Source organism: Nannospalax galili, unplaced genomic scaffold (genome assembly GCF_000622305.1).
Source record: "Nannospalax galili isolate Female #2095 unplaced genomic scaffold, S.galili_v1.0 scaffold389, whole genome shotgun sequence".
Taxonomy (NCBI): domain Eukaryota; kingdom Metazoa; phylum Chordata; class Mammalia; order Rodentia; family Spalacidae; genus Nannospalax; species Nannospalax galili.
The window spans coordinates 2,172,407-2,187,325 of NW_008360310.1; the positions used below are offsets into that span (position 1 = coordinate 2,172,407).

The 14,919-nt window shown below is 46.5% G+C and overlaps 1 protein-coding gene across 8 annotated transcripts in view; it reads right to left on the reverse strand.

Annotated features, from left to right (window-relative positions):
• Positions 1 to 14,919, reverse strand: part of Sfxn5 (sideroflexin 5) — a 142,240-nt gene that overhangs the window by 64,157 nt on the left and 63,164 nt on the right. For 7 of the 8 annotated variants that reach the window (XM_008824713.2, XM_008824717.2, XM_029559416.1 and 4 more), the window contains exons 7-9: positions 3,208 to 3,261; positions 2,169 to 2,225; positions 888 to 953 (exon numbers count right to left, since the gene is read on the reverse strand). In XM_008824713.2, the coding sequence (XP_008822935.1) occupies positions 888 to 953; positions 2,169 to 2,225; positions 3,208 to 3,261 (177 nt within the window). Of the gene's footprint in view, positions 1 to 887; positions 954 to 2,168; positions 2,226 to 3,207; positions 3,262 to 14,919 lie in introns of those variants that run through there. The other variant, XM_029559420.1, reaches the window with a different exon arrangement.

Genomic DNA, 14,919 nt, shown 5'->3' on the forward strand with positions numbered 1-14,919 from the left:
TTGAGACAAAGTCTCCCTGTAGCCCCAGCTGGCCTAGAGCTTGCTATGTAGACCAGGCTGGACTTGAACTCAGAGATCTGCCTGCTTCTGCCTCCCCAGTGCTGGGATTAAAGGTATGTACCACCTCGCCTGACCTAATTACTTTTCTCTTAACAATTACATGCATTTATTGTGTTACTAGCAACTGAAGTAATAGTTATGTAAAGGACACTTTGCCCTCTGGAGTTGTTATAGGAAGTCAACCCAAAGGGAATGTAGACAGTGTCAGACAGTGTCAGGCATACAGAAGAGGGATCAAGGTTAGACAAGTCAGCAGCTTGACTCTTGACTCTGGCTCAGGCCTCTCTGAATTGTCTGCCCTCTAGCCTCACCTGGGAACCATCAATCCCATCCTCATTCAGCCAATCTGCAAACTCCTCTAATGAGTCGCAGCTTTATTCTCACAGGTCTGCTAAGACTCAACTCAAGCCTATTGCCCCAAACATGAAGAACTTTACAGACCTTCAGGAGAGGCTGGACAAGTGACCCTACAATCATTTCTCCTACAGAGGGAATGACAGTGCCCTCCACTCTCCCCCCCCCCTCAAAAAAGCTCAAACAAAAACAAAAGGGAGCCTTATACAGCCTGACAAGGGCTTCATTGCTAAGTGTGAACCAGCTGTTCTGTGGCGAGTGCTAGGCACGGGGCAGAAAGGCAGCCTGCCCTTGCAGCCCTGGGCTCCACTCCTTTATCTTCCCCAAACCCTCAGAGTATCAATCTGTGCTCTCGCTATCAGAGACTCTTCTCTGTCTAGGAAGCTGGCCAGGCATCCCCTCACAGACCCTATTCCCCACATCCTGTTCCATCCTGGCATCAGCCCTGAGGGGAGGGACAGGGAGTTACTCACAGCAATGGAGACAGCACTGATGACAGCTCCCAGGTAGCCCTGGATGAACTTAGATGCAGGTGAAGGCTAGAAGACAAAGGCAGAAAGGTAGACATACTAGTTGCCTACCATGTTTTAGCCCCCTGTTTTACCCTAGCAAACAAGTCCCAGCCAACAAGAAGCACTCCCCAGGGAGCCAAAGGGACTGGGGCTTTCCAAGCAACCTTGCAAACAGGAGAAGACAAGGCAAAGAAGCATCACAAGGCCCCTTTACTTCTGCCCTGTTTGAGAAAAATCTGGGTGGACACTGCTAGCAGGGGCCCATTTGAGTCCCTTACGTCCAGGCTGTGCAGGGCCCTGTTTAGGAAGGCTGAATGTTGCAGTTGCAAGCAGATGTTAGGCCTGGCACACTGTTTAGGTGGGATGGCAGTACCTTGATGGCTGTGGTCTGGCTGGCTCTCAAAGGACCCCTCAACACAGGCATCCTGTCAGTATCAGACAGTTGCCCAATAGTTCTATAGAACAAAAGATCCCAAGTCTCAACATAGAAAATTAAGGAAAGTTAAAGAGCATGTCTTTGTTACAATTGCAGTTTTGGAGAGGGCTGGTCTAAGGTAAACGGGAGGCATCTGAATGGAGATGGACAAGTAAAACATGCAAGAGAGACTAGGTAGGCAGGGTTAGATTGGGGGGTGTCCTCAGAGTCTCAGACCCCTCAAGATGCTACCGCCCAGGCCAGCTCCTACCCTGCCCCACCTCTTTGTCATTGTTAGGATACCAAGATCCTCTCCTGCCCAATGGCATTCCCTCAAAGGGGACCTAGATTTCTCCTTGCCTCTCTTTGTTTCTAGATGGAAGAATGGACCAGGAGAGGTGGCCTTGTCAGAGATCAGCTTTGTATGGCTACCAGCCTAGGAGCTGGAGATACGAAGTGGCTTCTAGCTTGGGGTTCAGTCCTCAAAAAGCTGATATAACATCGGGATCCAAGATCTGAGTGTATGAGCCACCCCAAAAGAACCTGAAAGCCAGTAGAATCACCCCTTGCATGGCCTTCATTTTAACCCATCTCTTGCAGAGCCCTTCCCAGAGGCTCCTGCTGGCCAAGCAAGCTGAGTGCCATTCACCTGAAGGGCTGGCAGCATAAACAGGTGCCTAAAGAGGGCGATGTTTGGTGCCAATGAGGTGGCATGTCATTCTCTACAGTGAAAGGCCAGGCCACCCTCACTTGAATCTGCTATGGGCAAAAGGCAGCAGGGCCACCCCCACCTGAACCTGCCATGGGCAGAGGGCAGTGACACTTACCTTAGTTGCATTGCGGTTTGCATAGTTGACACAGGCATTATGGCTCTGGTTCAGCCACTGAAAGGAATCAGGGATAGAAGTCAGGGAAGGAGTGGTCACCTTCATGAAAGACCGCTCTTCCACCCCTGCCAGAAGTCATGGGGCACTGACTCCAGCTCTTGCTGGTTAACATGACCATCTATCCCAGTTTGCTGAGACCTTCCTGGGTTTAGTATTTTAAAAAATCCCAAGTCAGAAAACGCCCCGTTCCTAGTGAACCAGGATATAGATCTGCATGCCCAGTAGTCTACCCCAAAGCAGACAGTCCCTATTCTTGGAATTAAGGGCTTTACTCTCCCAACAGGTTGCACTGCTTTTGCCATATCTCCCTTATTATAGTGTTAGACAGAAGGTGAAATAACTGACAACCCACTTCTTTCTATAATCCCCAGTCCAGTGCTTGGCACCACTTCCAGAGTCCAGGCTCTAAGGCTCTTAGCAGTTTTGTTCAGAACTCAGACATTTTTCTCCCAGAAGACAGGGTTTCCTTCCACCACCATCCCCCCCCCACACACATGCAAACACAGAGGGATGTGTGTTTTCAGGGAGATATAACTCAACTGTTTCCAAGGGCAGAGGCTAGAATCTGTGATCATTTATTGCCTCAAGGTTGGGGAGGTTTAACCTTCCCCTACAGATTTGGATTGCCAAAGATGACGTCAAAAGCTGAGGTCAAAAAGAGGTAACAGGCCTCAGATCGTGGGTCAAGCAGCAAATGGATAGAATGAGCAGCCACCAACACACCATTGTATTCTAGGTGAGGGCACCTGGCCCCCTCCTTACCTCCATTTAAAGATTAGAGTGACACACAATGGCTGGAATCATGATGGGGTTTGGGGGGGTCTGCTCAGTGGGACCAGGGTCTTGGTTTTGGGGTAAGGGCAGGGGAGCACTCTGCCTAGGGGCCTGGATGGAACAGGAGATACCGGGGCAAGGGAGTTCCAAACCAACATGTGTGTGGCCCTCCATTCTGGCGACCTCAGCCTGTACAGACTCTTACCTGCCAGAAGACAGTGGATGCCAGTGTCTGGTTGGGCAAGAGAAGACCTACCACCTAGAACAGTGAGAGAGAGAGAGAGAGAGAGAGAGAGAGAGAGAGAGAGAGAAGACTGAGGAAGGCAAGAGACACAGTCACTGCCTTTGTTATTTGAGAAAGCCTCACTATGTCAACCACACTGGCCTAGAACTCACTAGATAGCCCAGGCTGGCCTTCAACACATGGCAATCTTCCTGCCTCTCAAGCACTGAGATTAAAGGTGTGAGACACATGCCTAGCTCATCCTGTTCATTTGCAAAGAAGTATAAGGCCATGGACAAGAATGAACTAGAGCTGTATGGACTCTGGTACGCACTGCTGTGCAGGCACATGTGGATGCTACATGAGCTACATTACAGCACAAACCCCATTCATGTAAAGAAAAAACATCTCACATATAGCTGTCTATCCAACACACATACATCTATATTCTCAAACATGAAGAAGTCTGCAGGCAACAGGATTAGCTATGATTTCCATGGAGGTCACCCCAGATGACCTTTTCATATTCTCCTGAGTTTTGCATATTTCTTAAATTTAATTTTGAGAATTGCATATATGAGTACTGCATTCACACCATTCCCAGCCTCCATCCCCCTCTCCCGCCCCTCCCATGTTCCCCTACTCCCTCTCAGTTCCCTGACCTCTCATTATCATTGTTCTGAATTCTTTTGTTTGTTTGGGTTTTCAATTTTTAAAAATGTATTTTTATGTGTATGAATGTTTTGCCTGCATGTATGCAAGTACACCATGTGTGTGCACTGCCTGTGGAAGCGAAAAGAGGACAGCAGCTTCCCTGGAACTGGAGTTATGAAAGGTTGTCAGCTGCAATGTAGATGCTGGGAACTGAATCCAGGTCCTCTGCAAGAGCAGCCAGTGCTTTTAACTGCTGAGCCATCTCTCTAGCCCCATGTTTCATTTTGTTTTTGAGACAGGGTCTCACTACATAGCCCTGGAAGGTCTGGAACTTGTTATATAGACCAGGCTGTCCTTGAACTCACAGAGGTCTGCCTCCCTAGTGCTGGGATTAAAGGTATGTACTATACCCAGCTTGTTCTGCATTCTTTTCAGCAATGGATATGCTTTGTTTCCATACTTGAAGGGCTCAATAAAAACAAGTGAACAGGGGCTGGAGAGATGGCTCATCAGTTAAGAGTACTGGTTGCTCTGGCAGAGGACCCAGATTCAGTTCCTAGCACCCACATGGCAGCTAACAACCATTCAAAATTCCAGTACCAAGGGATCTGACACCCTCTTCTGACCTCCACAGACATTGTACCTGACCTCCACAGGCATTACACGACACAAGTGCACTAACATACATGCAGGGAAAACATTCATACACATAAAATAGAAGTAATATTTAAATTTTAAAAACCCTAAGTGAACAAACTAAAAGAACGCTAGCCCTTCTCCTCAGGTAGACTGAACTTCTTCCCATAGGATTTTTGTGAGAATTAAATAAAAAATAATCTCAAAGTCCTTCAAGGGATTCATAAACAGACTCTGTTATCTCTGAATCTCAAGAAAGGGAAAACTCACACCATGTTTAATCTAATGAATGGGACACAGGAGTTTAATAAATGGCTGTTGAGTTTAGTTTGGAGCTAAAATGTTCCCCAAATCATGTGCTAAAGCCTTGGTCCGGATTGTAAAGCACTACCCTTATCCCTGGGTTATCAGGAGGAAGTAGGTCATTGGGGATACACCTGTAAACATAAAGCTTAACTCTGGCCATTTTCTCTGCCTCCTGCTCACCATGAGATAAGCTCCCTGCCATGACAGTCTGCCTTATATGGGCCTAGAAGGAACAGTCAGGTGACCATGGACCACAACCTCTGCAATCTTGAGCCAAATTAAATCTTTCCTCCTTTAAGTTGTTTATTTCAGGCATTTTATTACAACAGGAAGCTAGCATTAAGTGAACAAATAAATGAACAAACAAATACACACTAAGCTAAGGGTGGTTACTTAAGTGTGGATCTATTTTTCCCAAGGCCCAAATAGCACCTTTAAAAAAAGTCCAGATGTGGTAGCACAGGCCTTTAATCCCAGTACTCGGGTGGTAGAGGCAAGTGGATCTCTGTGAGTTCAAGGCCAGCCTGGTCAACATAGTGAGTTCTACGCCAGCTGGGGCCATAGGGAGACCCTGTCTCAAAAAGACCTAAATAAATAATAAATAAATAAATAAACATTAAAAATAAAAAAAGAGACCAGATCTCAAGTATTCTATGCTGACTTTGAACTTGATATGTAGCTGAGGATGACCTTGAACTTCTTGTCCTTCTATCTCCATCTCCCAAGTGCTGAGATTACAGGCAAACAGCACCACATCTGGGGGCAAAAAATGAACCCAGAACTTTGCACATGCTAGGCAAGCACTCTATCAACTGAGCTACATTTCCAGCCCTGATTTTGTGTGTGTGTGTGTGTGTGTGTGTGTGTGTGTGCCAGAGGACAGCCTTCTGGAGTCAGTTCTTCCTCCTATCTTGTTCTGAGGCACCTAGCTGTTTCTGCTGCTACACTGCACACTACAGCTAGCTGACCCATGAGCTTCTAGGCCATTCTCCTGTCTCCACTTCCCATCTCACCATGGGAGTGCTGGGATTATAGATGCATACTACCACATCCAGCTTTTTACATGGGTTCCAGGATCCAAAGTCAGGATTCAGATCATTAGGTTTTCATAGCCAGTGCTTTTAACCCACTGAGCCATTTCCCTGGCCCTTTTTATTGTTTTCAGAGACAGGGTCTAACGTAGCTCAGGCTGGCCTTGAACTTCCTATTAGTTAAGAATGATCCTGAGCTCCTGAACTTCCTGCCTCTACCTCCCACATGCTAGGATTGCCCAGCTGATCTTGACATGGGCTGCACCTTGGACATCAGTGACTGTGTGTGCCTCTTAAGTTTACCTTTTGAGTGTTTGTGTGCAAAACAATCTCTACCACGTAGGGCTGCATATGGGAAAAATGTGCACAGCCATCCACATATTGACTTATTTATTATTCCTGTAGAAAAAATGGCTCTTTGGCAGGAATTTCTGTAAGGAACAAGTATAAACATTCAATACTATTCAGTAAATCAAATTCTAGACATCCTTAGTAGCATTAGTAAATCATGTTTTAAACATTAAAATGTTTTAAAACAGCGAACACACATGCACATTTATATTTATTGGCCCGTATCAGTTTGAATAAAATTATATAATGGAAAGTCATTCCACAGCTCCACCGGGGAGTTACCGCACAAGGTTTTCCTCCTAAAATGAGATCTCTATTTGATTCTTTTTATATATTTTTAAATTTATTTATTATTTTTTATTTTATTATATGTATATGTGTATTGCCTGCATGTAGGTAAGTGCATCTGTGTCGTGCAGTGCCCGAGGAGGACAGAAGAGGCCGTCGGATCCCCTGGAACTGGAGTTATGGACAGTTGTTAGCTGCCATGTGGGTGCTGGGATTTGAACCCGTGTCTACTGCAAGAACAGCTAGTGTTCTTAACTGCTGAGCTATCTCTCCAGCCCCAAGATCTCTATTTGATTCTTCTGTGCAATGGCAGTTTAGAACACTGTGCTGAAATCCAGTTGGTCTCAGCCTCAGTTTCAGCCTTGTAGTCTCAGAAAATGAGTCCCTTTGGGGCTTGGCCTTTCTGTCTTACAAGGAGAGGGGAATGACCTTGAAGGTCCCAGCTCAGATTCTTTCCCTGGTGTGTGTGTGTGTGTGTGTGTGTGTGTGTGTGTGTATGTGTGTGATTATACATGTATGCACATGTGAGCATTTGCATATGGAAGCCAGGGGTAGACACTGGATGTCTTTCCTCAACCACTCTCCACCTTTATTTACTTATTTTTTGAGATCAGAACTCTCATTGAGACTGAAGTGTTGCTGACTGGCTGATGAACTTTAGGGATCCACCTGTCTGTGCTCCCCTCTGCAGTGCAGACATGCACTGCACCACCATGCCAGGCTTTTTACATGGGTGCTGGAGAGCCAAATCTGGGTCCTTGTGCTTGTGCAGCAGGCACTTTACTGACTGAGCATCCCCCAGTTCTAGTCTCAGGTTCCCATTGTCAACAGAGGTTACTCCATTGTCTGTGATGAGATCCTCCAGAGTGAGGAGTCTCCCAGAAGACCCAGGCACTCTTCCTCCTTGGGCCCCTGGTCAGGACAAAGGGAAGATGTTCAACCTAGAGCGGTAGAGAAGGGGTGGGGGAGGGTGGGGGGAGTGTCATATTTATATACAAGTACAGGAGTGGTTGCCTCCTACAGCCTGGGGCAACTCGCATTGCCTGCTGTTAGCAGCTCAGGTATCATCCCCCTATCTGGTTTATACACCACTATCATGGTCTATACAATACACATTTCTTCCCCAGAATCCCCAATGCACCCAGTAGATGGTACCCAGGCTACTAAAAATGTCATAAGACACTATCACCCGGGACTCCATGTGTTGCCAAGCACCTGCTGTCCAGAATGGTCATTGCATGTCAAATCACAGGGTCCCTTCAATGAATTACCTCAGATACACTTTTCCTGGTTTCCGAGTCTGAAGCTACTTTTCTGAGCAACTAGCTTGAATCTTTCTTGGGGATCCTGGGTCATTTATCTGTGTCAGACCTTTAAGAAACCTAGGCCAGGGTCAGTGAGATGATTCAGTGGATAAAGAACTTGGAGTATAAGCCTGACAACTTGAATTCGATCCCTGGAACTCACATAAAGATAGAAGGAGAGAACTGACTCCACAAAGTTGACCCCCACATGTATGCTATGATACACATACACATACACGTACACACACACACACACACACACACACACACACACACACACACTGCTATTACTACCGTTACTAATAACATTAAATTAAACAACTTGGGCCAGCATTCTCTGATAATACCTGACAAGGGCATAGACCCTGTCCTGGCCTCATCTTCCCTTCTCTAACCTTCTTTGGGTCTTGTTTTTATCTTTACTCAGTTTATTTTATAGTATGAGTTATTTGAAATGACATCTAGTCTTTTCTAAAACAATCCAGAGCCCTAAATAAACTTAAATCCAGGCTATCACAGACACACACACATACACGCACACACACACAAACACACAAACACACACTGCACATGACTCAGACTAGCAAGTATTTCTCCGTGTTGAACAACCCCTACTGCCTGCCTTCACATGAACTGGGACACATGCCAGCACCTCAGACCATTACAACAACATCTCCCCATGCTTTCTTAAAAACATTAACTTGATTGGTTTATTTAGCCAAGCATGTACCACTTGCCACAACCCTTACAATAATGCTGAGGATCAAATGAAATAGAGGTGACTGTCCATATTTTACAAATGAGGAAACTGAGGCTTTGAGAAATGTAATAATCTACCCACGCCTTTGCAGCAAATTGTAGAGTCAAGTCTCCTGATCGAGTGTCCTGATTCTAATTCTGATTTTTGGGTGCTCCTTTTCTAGTTTGTCCACATGAGCACAAAGGAAGAGAGAGTTTAGTCACCACTCTAGCCTATTGGTGGGGCATAGTAAATATAGTCTGCCCTGAGGCTCCTAGCAAGGAATAGAGGAGGTGGGAGGGGTCCCTGTGATAGTTCCTGTGATAGTTAATCTTCATTGTCTACTTGATTTGATTAAGAATCACCATGGAAATATCTCTGAGTGTTTCAAAGATGGTTTCCAGAAAGGTTTAACTGAGGAGGGAAGACCCATCCTGAATGTGGGTAGCACCATGACCTAGGCTCAGGTCCCAAACTGAATAAAAAGTAGACAGCAAGCCGAGCAGCAGCACACATCTCTGCTTCCTGACCAGCTGCCTCGTGCTCCTGCCACCATGCCTTCCCCGACAATGGACAATACTCTCAAACTGTGAATCAAAATAAATCTTATTTCTTTAAATTGCTTCTGTTAGTTATTTTGTCACAGCAAAGAGAGAATGAACTGATACTAATACACTCCCTAACCACAATAATCACAAAGACCAGACAAGGAAGGATCAAAGAACATCCTTTCTGGTACTAGGCAGGAAAACACAAGACAGAGCAATGAGATACATGGGTGTGAGCAACGCTGACAGACTGTAATATTCAATCATGGCCTAAGAAGGACAGGTCTGGCTGGCTATTGGTGAAAGGAAGAGCCTGACTTCACCTGAGGGGTGCGTGTGTGTGTGTGCCGGACAGCTAAGGTAGCTGGGACAACCAAATCACTGGCCTGACTGAGAAAGACTTCTGGGAAGAAAACAGTTTGGAGAGGGTGAGGTTAGGACACAGTGAACACCAAGGTTGTTGGCCACATGGGGCCCTTGGGAGCCCTCTGGGGTCTGAGACAAGGGCCTGAGGATCCTGCCCTCTTGGTCCTTATGTCCAGGTGGGGCCCAGCAGCACACAATGCCAACCCTGTTCCCTATTAGGCAAAGCACAGCACCATCTGCACAGTCCCAGGAGCAAGAGCAGAGATTTTATAACTTCCTTTTTCTTTTTCAGTCTACATTAAAAATAAATGTTCCCTTCAGCTCTCAGATGTATATCTCTGGTGCAACCTGCCCACATTCCCTCCCGCTGCCCTTTCCAGAACATGGCAGGGGAAGAGAAGAAAGAGATGGAGAAAGGGAGCCAGTCCACCCGGCTGATGCCAGTAGATCACACCTCTTCCAAGAGGGAAGCGCTACAGGCGTGGCCACGCTCAGTGGAGAGCGCCCAGAATCACAGAGACCAGGGAGAGTGGAAGTACAGGAAACAGGAGCCAACATCCAGGATTTCTACCCACCCCCACCATCCCTCACTGCAGGACCTTAGCCAAATCACACATCTATCTTTGCATTTATAGTTCATATAGTGGCTGGAGTCCCCTCTACCGCTCTGGCCCCTGGTGGCTGTCCTCTCTACACATCTGTTGATCCCTTGGGCCATTCAGTCCCATCAGGTGTACTGCCATGGATGTAGTGATCATTAGATGTTGGTGCCAACACTGACCTAGGCAAGTTACTTGAGCTCTTTGTGCCTCTGTCTTCATGTGTTAAGTGAGGGGCAGTCCTGGAACCATTCAGGACAGTCAGGAGAGGGAGTAAGACACAGATGGAATCTGGCTCAGTGTCCAGCATGTGCTCCCAGAAGTCAGGTGGTAGTATCATTCCTCAGCAAGTCTAGTTCCTCTTCCAGTCCTGGATGGTACCCCTTTCTCTGAGCCCCACAGCCTGCATCTCACAATTGAGTAACACCTTAGAACATGTCTTTATGTGTGTATGTGTGTTTCTGAGGGCATATGTGTGTTCATGTATGTATGCCTGTATGGACGTACTTTCACATGCATGTATGTGCAAGTTCAGGTCAGAGGTCAACCTCAGGTGTCTTCCTCTACCACGCTCCACTTTATTTTTCAACACAGGGACTCTCTCTGAACCTGGAACTCACTGATTTGGCCAACACTGGCTGGCCAATGAGCTCCAGGGACTGGCCTGTCTATAGCATACCCCCCACTTACAGCACTGGGATTACAGGAGTATGCCACCAAGTCATTTTTTATGTGGGTTCTGGGGATTTGAACTCAGATCCTCATAGCAAGCATTTTATTGACTGAGTTGTCTCCCCAGCCCTGAACCTAAATCTAATCTTCAAGGGAAATCTGAAGGTAGAACTGGGATTGAGTCCCCTAGACCATATAGCACAGGGCTAGGGCCATGACCCAGGCTAGAAAAACATTGCTCATTCATTACTGAGAACAGTAAGTAAGCTGCATGTGGTCTCTCAAGTCTTATAATCCCAGCACTCAGGAGGCAGAAGCTGAAGGATCAGGATTTAAAGTGACTCTCAGCTGCACAGTGCATTTGAGGCCAGCCTTGGCTACTTGAGACCTTTTCTCAAAAAAAAATAAAAAGCCAACTGTCCAAGTTAGCTTTAATTGTCAATTTGATACAATCATCTGAGAGGAGAACCCTCAATTGAGGAATTTCTAGATCAGGTTGGTCTTTGGCATGCCTGGAAGGGATTGTCTTGATTGTTCACTGATGCAGGAGGGCCCAACCCACCATGGGTGGCACCATCCCTATGTAAGGAGTCCAGAGCTGTATCAAAAAGTTAGCTGAACATGAGCCAGGGAGGTAGCAGAGAGTCAGCCAGCAAGTAGCATTCCTCCATGATTTCTGCTCCAGACTCTGCCCTGACTTTCCTCAATGATGATTTGTGACCTGGAAGAGTAAGCCACATAAACCATTTCCTCCCCTAAGTTGCTTCTGGTCATGGTATTTTATCATAGCAATAGGAAAGTAACTAGAAAGCCAACCAACCAACCACCCAAACATACATGTGTATGGATATTACATTAAAAGATCATTCCTGTACTGTGGCAATGACCTTCACCCATCTCTTCCTCCCTTCTGTTGTTACAGTCCTAAATGTGTGGGATGTGGGCCTTCTTGGGTGGCAGCAAGGAGTAGAACCACCTCCATTTGAACCTCATCTAGAAGCTGACCCCAGCCAACAAGAGTCCCTAAGAATGTATGCCCAAGTGTCGGGGACATAGCACCACTGCAACCTTTGCTAACTGGTCCAGAGATGCTACACACAGCATAATGCTGCTATATGTACCTTGATATTACTATCTCCAGTAGTGCTATTGGCTCCCAAGCAACTTTGATCACCATCCTTCCTACCTCTGGGGCTGAAGAGGGACAATTTGTGCTGGAGCCTATGCTAAGGACAGATCAGGAAATGGGGTCAGTAGCTCCCACATGGAAAATGGTTCAAAAGAAAGCACATATCCCTACTCCAGGTCCTTCAGTGTCCTAACTGCTATAGACAAGCAAGGTTTTTTTTTAAGATTTATTTTTATTTGTATTTATGTGTCTATGTATGGGTATGTACACATAAATACAGTGCTCATGGAGGCCAGAAGGGGGTGTCAGATCCCCTGGAACTGGACTTACAGGCAGTTGTGATCTGCCTTATGTGGGTGCTGGGAACTGAACTCTGGTGCTCTGCAAGAGCAGCTAGTGCTGAGCCATCTCTCCAGCCCAAACAAGTCTTAATCTGGGAAAATGACACCCCAAATACCCTGTTCTGCTGGCCAGGAGTGGGACATAAGCCACTAAAGGCGAGGACATGGGGAGCAAGGCATGGACCAAACAGTGTATCATGACTGGTCTCAGGGAGAAGTGAGCATTTTTTACCCTTTGCCACCTCTCATATCACACTCAGTGGAAAAACTTTACAGTGTACGTAGTAAGCTCAAGGCCAGCTTGCCACATGAGGCTGTGTTTAAAAAGATGGGGGAGGGAGACTGGGGAGATGGATCAGTTGGAAAATAGCTTACTATGTAGGTCTGAGGACTTGAGTTCAATACCCAGCACTCCGGTAAAAAGTCAGGTGTATGGGGCTGGAGAGATGGCCAACAGTTAAGAGCACTGACTGCTTTTGCAGAAGACCCGGGTTCGATTCCCAGCACCCACATGGCAGTTCTGAACCATCCTTAACTCCAGTTCCAGGGGAACCTGAAGCCCTCTTCTGACCTCCAAGGCATCGCACGACATGGGTGCACTCACATACATGCAGACAATACACTCATACACATAAAATAAAAATAGTAAAATATTTTTTAAAATGTGGAAACCTATATATGCAGTGACAACTGAGAAATCATTTTACAAGCTGCCATGTCCAAAATGTCAGTTTGAGAGGACCTAGGTGTATGTGCTCTGCGAGAATGAAGAAAGGAATCCTTGCTCAGCCTCTGTACATATTTACATATTTGTTTGGGTCCTATATAAAATAAGGCCATAATCCCAAAATGTTGAGCTAGTTAAATCAGTTCTCAAAATAATTCCCAAAGAGATGAGTATATCAGAATTACATTAAGAAACTGAGAGATGGGGCTGGAGAAAGGGTTCAGCGGTTCAGAGCACTGACTGCTCTTGCAGAGGACCCAGGTTCGATTCCCAGCACCCACATGGTGGCTACAAACCATCCTCAGCTCCAGTTCCAGGGGAATCCAAATCCCTCTTCTGACCTCCGAGTCATTGCATGACATGGGCGCATTCACAAACATGCAGGCAATACACTCATACACATAAAATAAAAATAATAAAATATTTATTTAAAAAAAAAGCCAGGTGCAGGGCATGTGCTTATAATCCCAGCAGATTGAGACATGAGGATTCTGGGGGCTAGCAGGTCACTCAGTCTAGACAAATGGCTACTTTCAGGTTCAATAGGAGACGCTGTCTCAAAAAACTAAGGTGAAGCAGGGTGCACGCCTTTAATCCCAGAACTGGAAGGCAGAGGCAAGTGGATCTCGGTCCCTAATCTAGGACAGCTGGGGATACAGGGAAACACTGTCCCAAAGCAAAAACAAGAACAAAAACAAACAAAAAGGTAAAGAGTGACAGTGGATGAAACCTGACGTCAACCTCTGGCCTCTACACACATGTACATTCACCAGCACACACACATACAAGAAAACCGTTGGGAGATAAAAACATGTTAGAAGAAAGACTATGGGGGGCCAAGATAAAGATGGAAATGACTGCCCCTTTACCCTCCCCCTGTCTCAACGCCTCCTCCAAGAAGCCTCCCTAACCCTCAGCATGAGGATAGGTCCTTTCGGGACTCCCCATCACCCTCTGCCAGGAGAAATCCTGACATTCACCTCATCTGTGTCTATGTTTGCAGTCTGTCTTCCTCAGAGCTGCATCAGCTTGGGAAGGGAGAGTCCACAGACCTGAGTCCTCCTCATTGGTGAAGCACCCGTCCTTTGACTGCCTTCCCTTCCCCACCCCCTCCTCACTTCCTCAACAATCATCTTTCACAGACTTTCCACAGCTCCAGTGCCCAACAGTTTGCCAGGATTTTTCCTTCTACTTTGTCTCCATCTTCTGATTTATGTGGTTAATGATCTCAAAAGTAACACTTCAGTATATTAGGGCTGTCGTGACTAAAGGATTCAGCTGGCTCAAGAAGTAGCTTTTGTCAAGAGAAGTCTAACTTTAGCCAGTCAACGCCTCGTGCATGGTATGGGTGAGGTCAAAAAGACTGTTATGTGGTCACAATGGAGGTGGGCTGGGAGAGCCTAGGATTGGGATTAAAATATGGGAAAAAGCGAGGTTGGGATAAGGAGGACAGGGATGTCAGGAAGTCCCTCTCACGGCCACACCTGCAGACTCAGTGACCTCATCAGTACCTTTTGAGTCTTGGGATTTCTATGTCCACGGGAGCATCTGCAGCAATACAATGGAGAGGGCTCACAGTGTGTGTAACCTAATCCTGTAATGTCCCAAGAAAGACAGAATCCAGATCCAGGGATGGAATTCAGTTGAAGAGTGCTTGCCTAGAGTGCTGGATAACTTTAGTTGTCAACCTGACATACCTGGGTAGAGGGAGCTTCAGTTGGTGAATTACTTCCATTGGACTGGCCTGTGGCCATGTCTGTGGAGCATCTTCTTGATTATTGAGTGAAGTGGGAAGACCCACACCCTGGGCAGGTGGGCCTGTGTTGCATAAGAAAGCAGGCTGAGCAGGGGCCAGGGGAGCAAGCCAGTAAGCAGCATTCCTCCATGGCCCGTGCTCCAGTCTCCCAGTTCCTGCCCTGAGTTCCTACCTTGGGCTCCCTGATGAATTGTGACCCGGGAGATGTAAGCCAAATAAGCCCTTTCCTCCCCAAGTTGGTACTGGT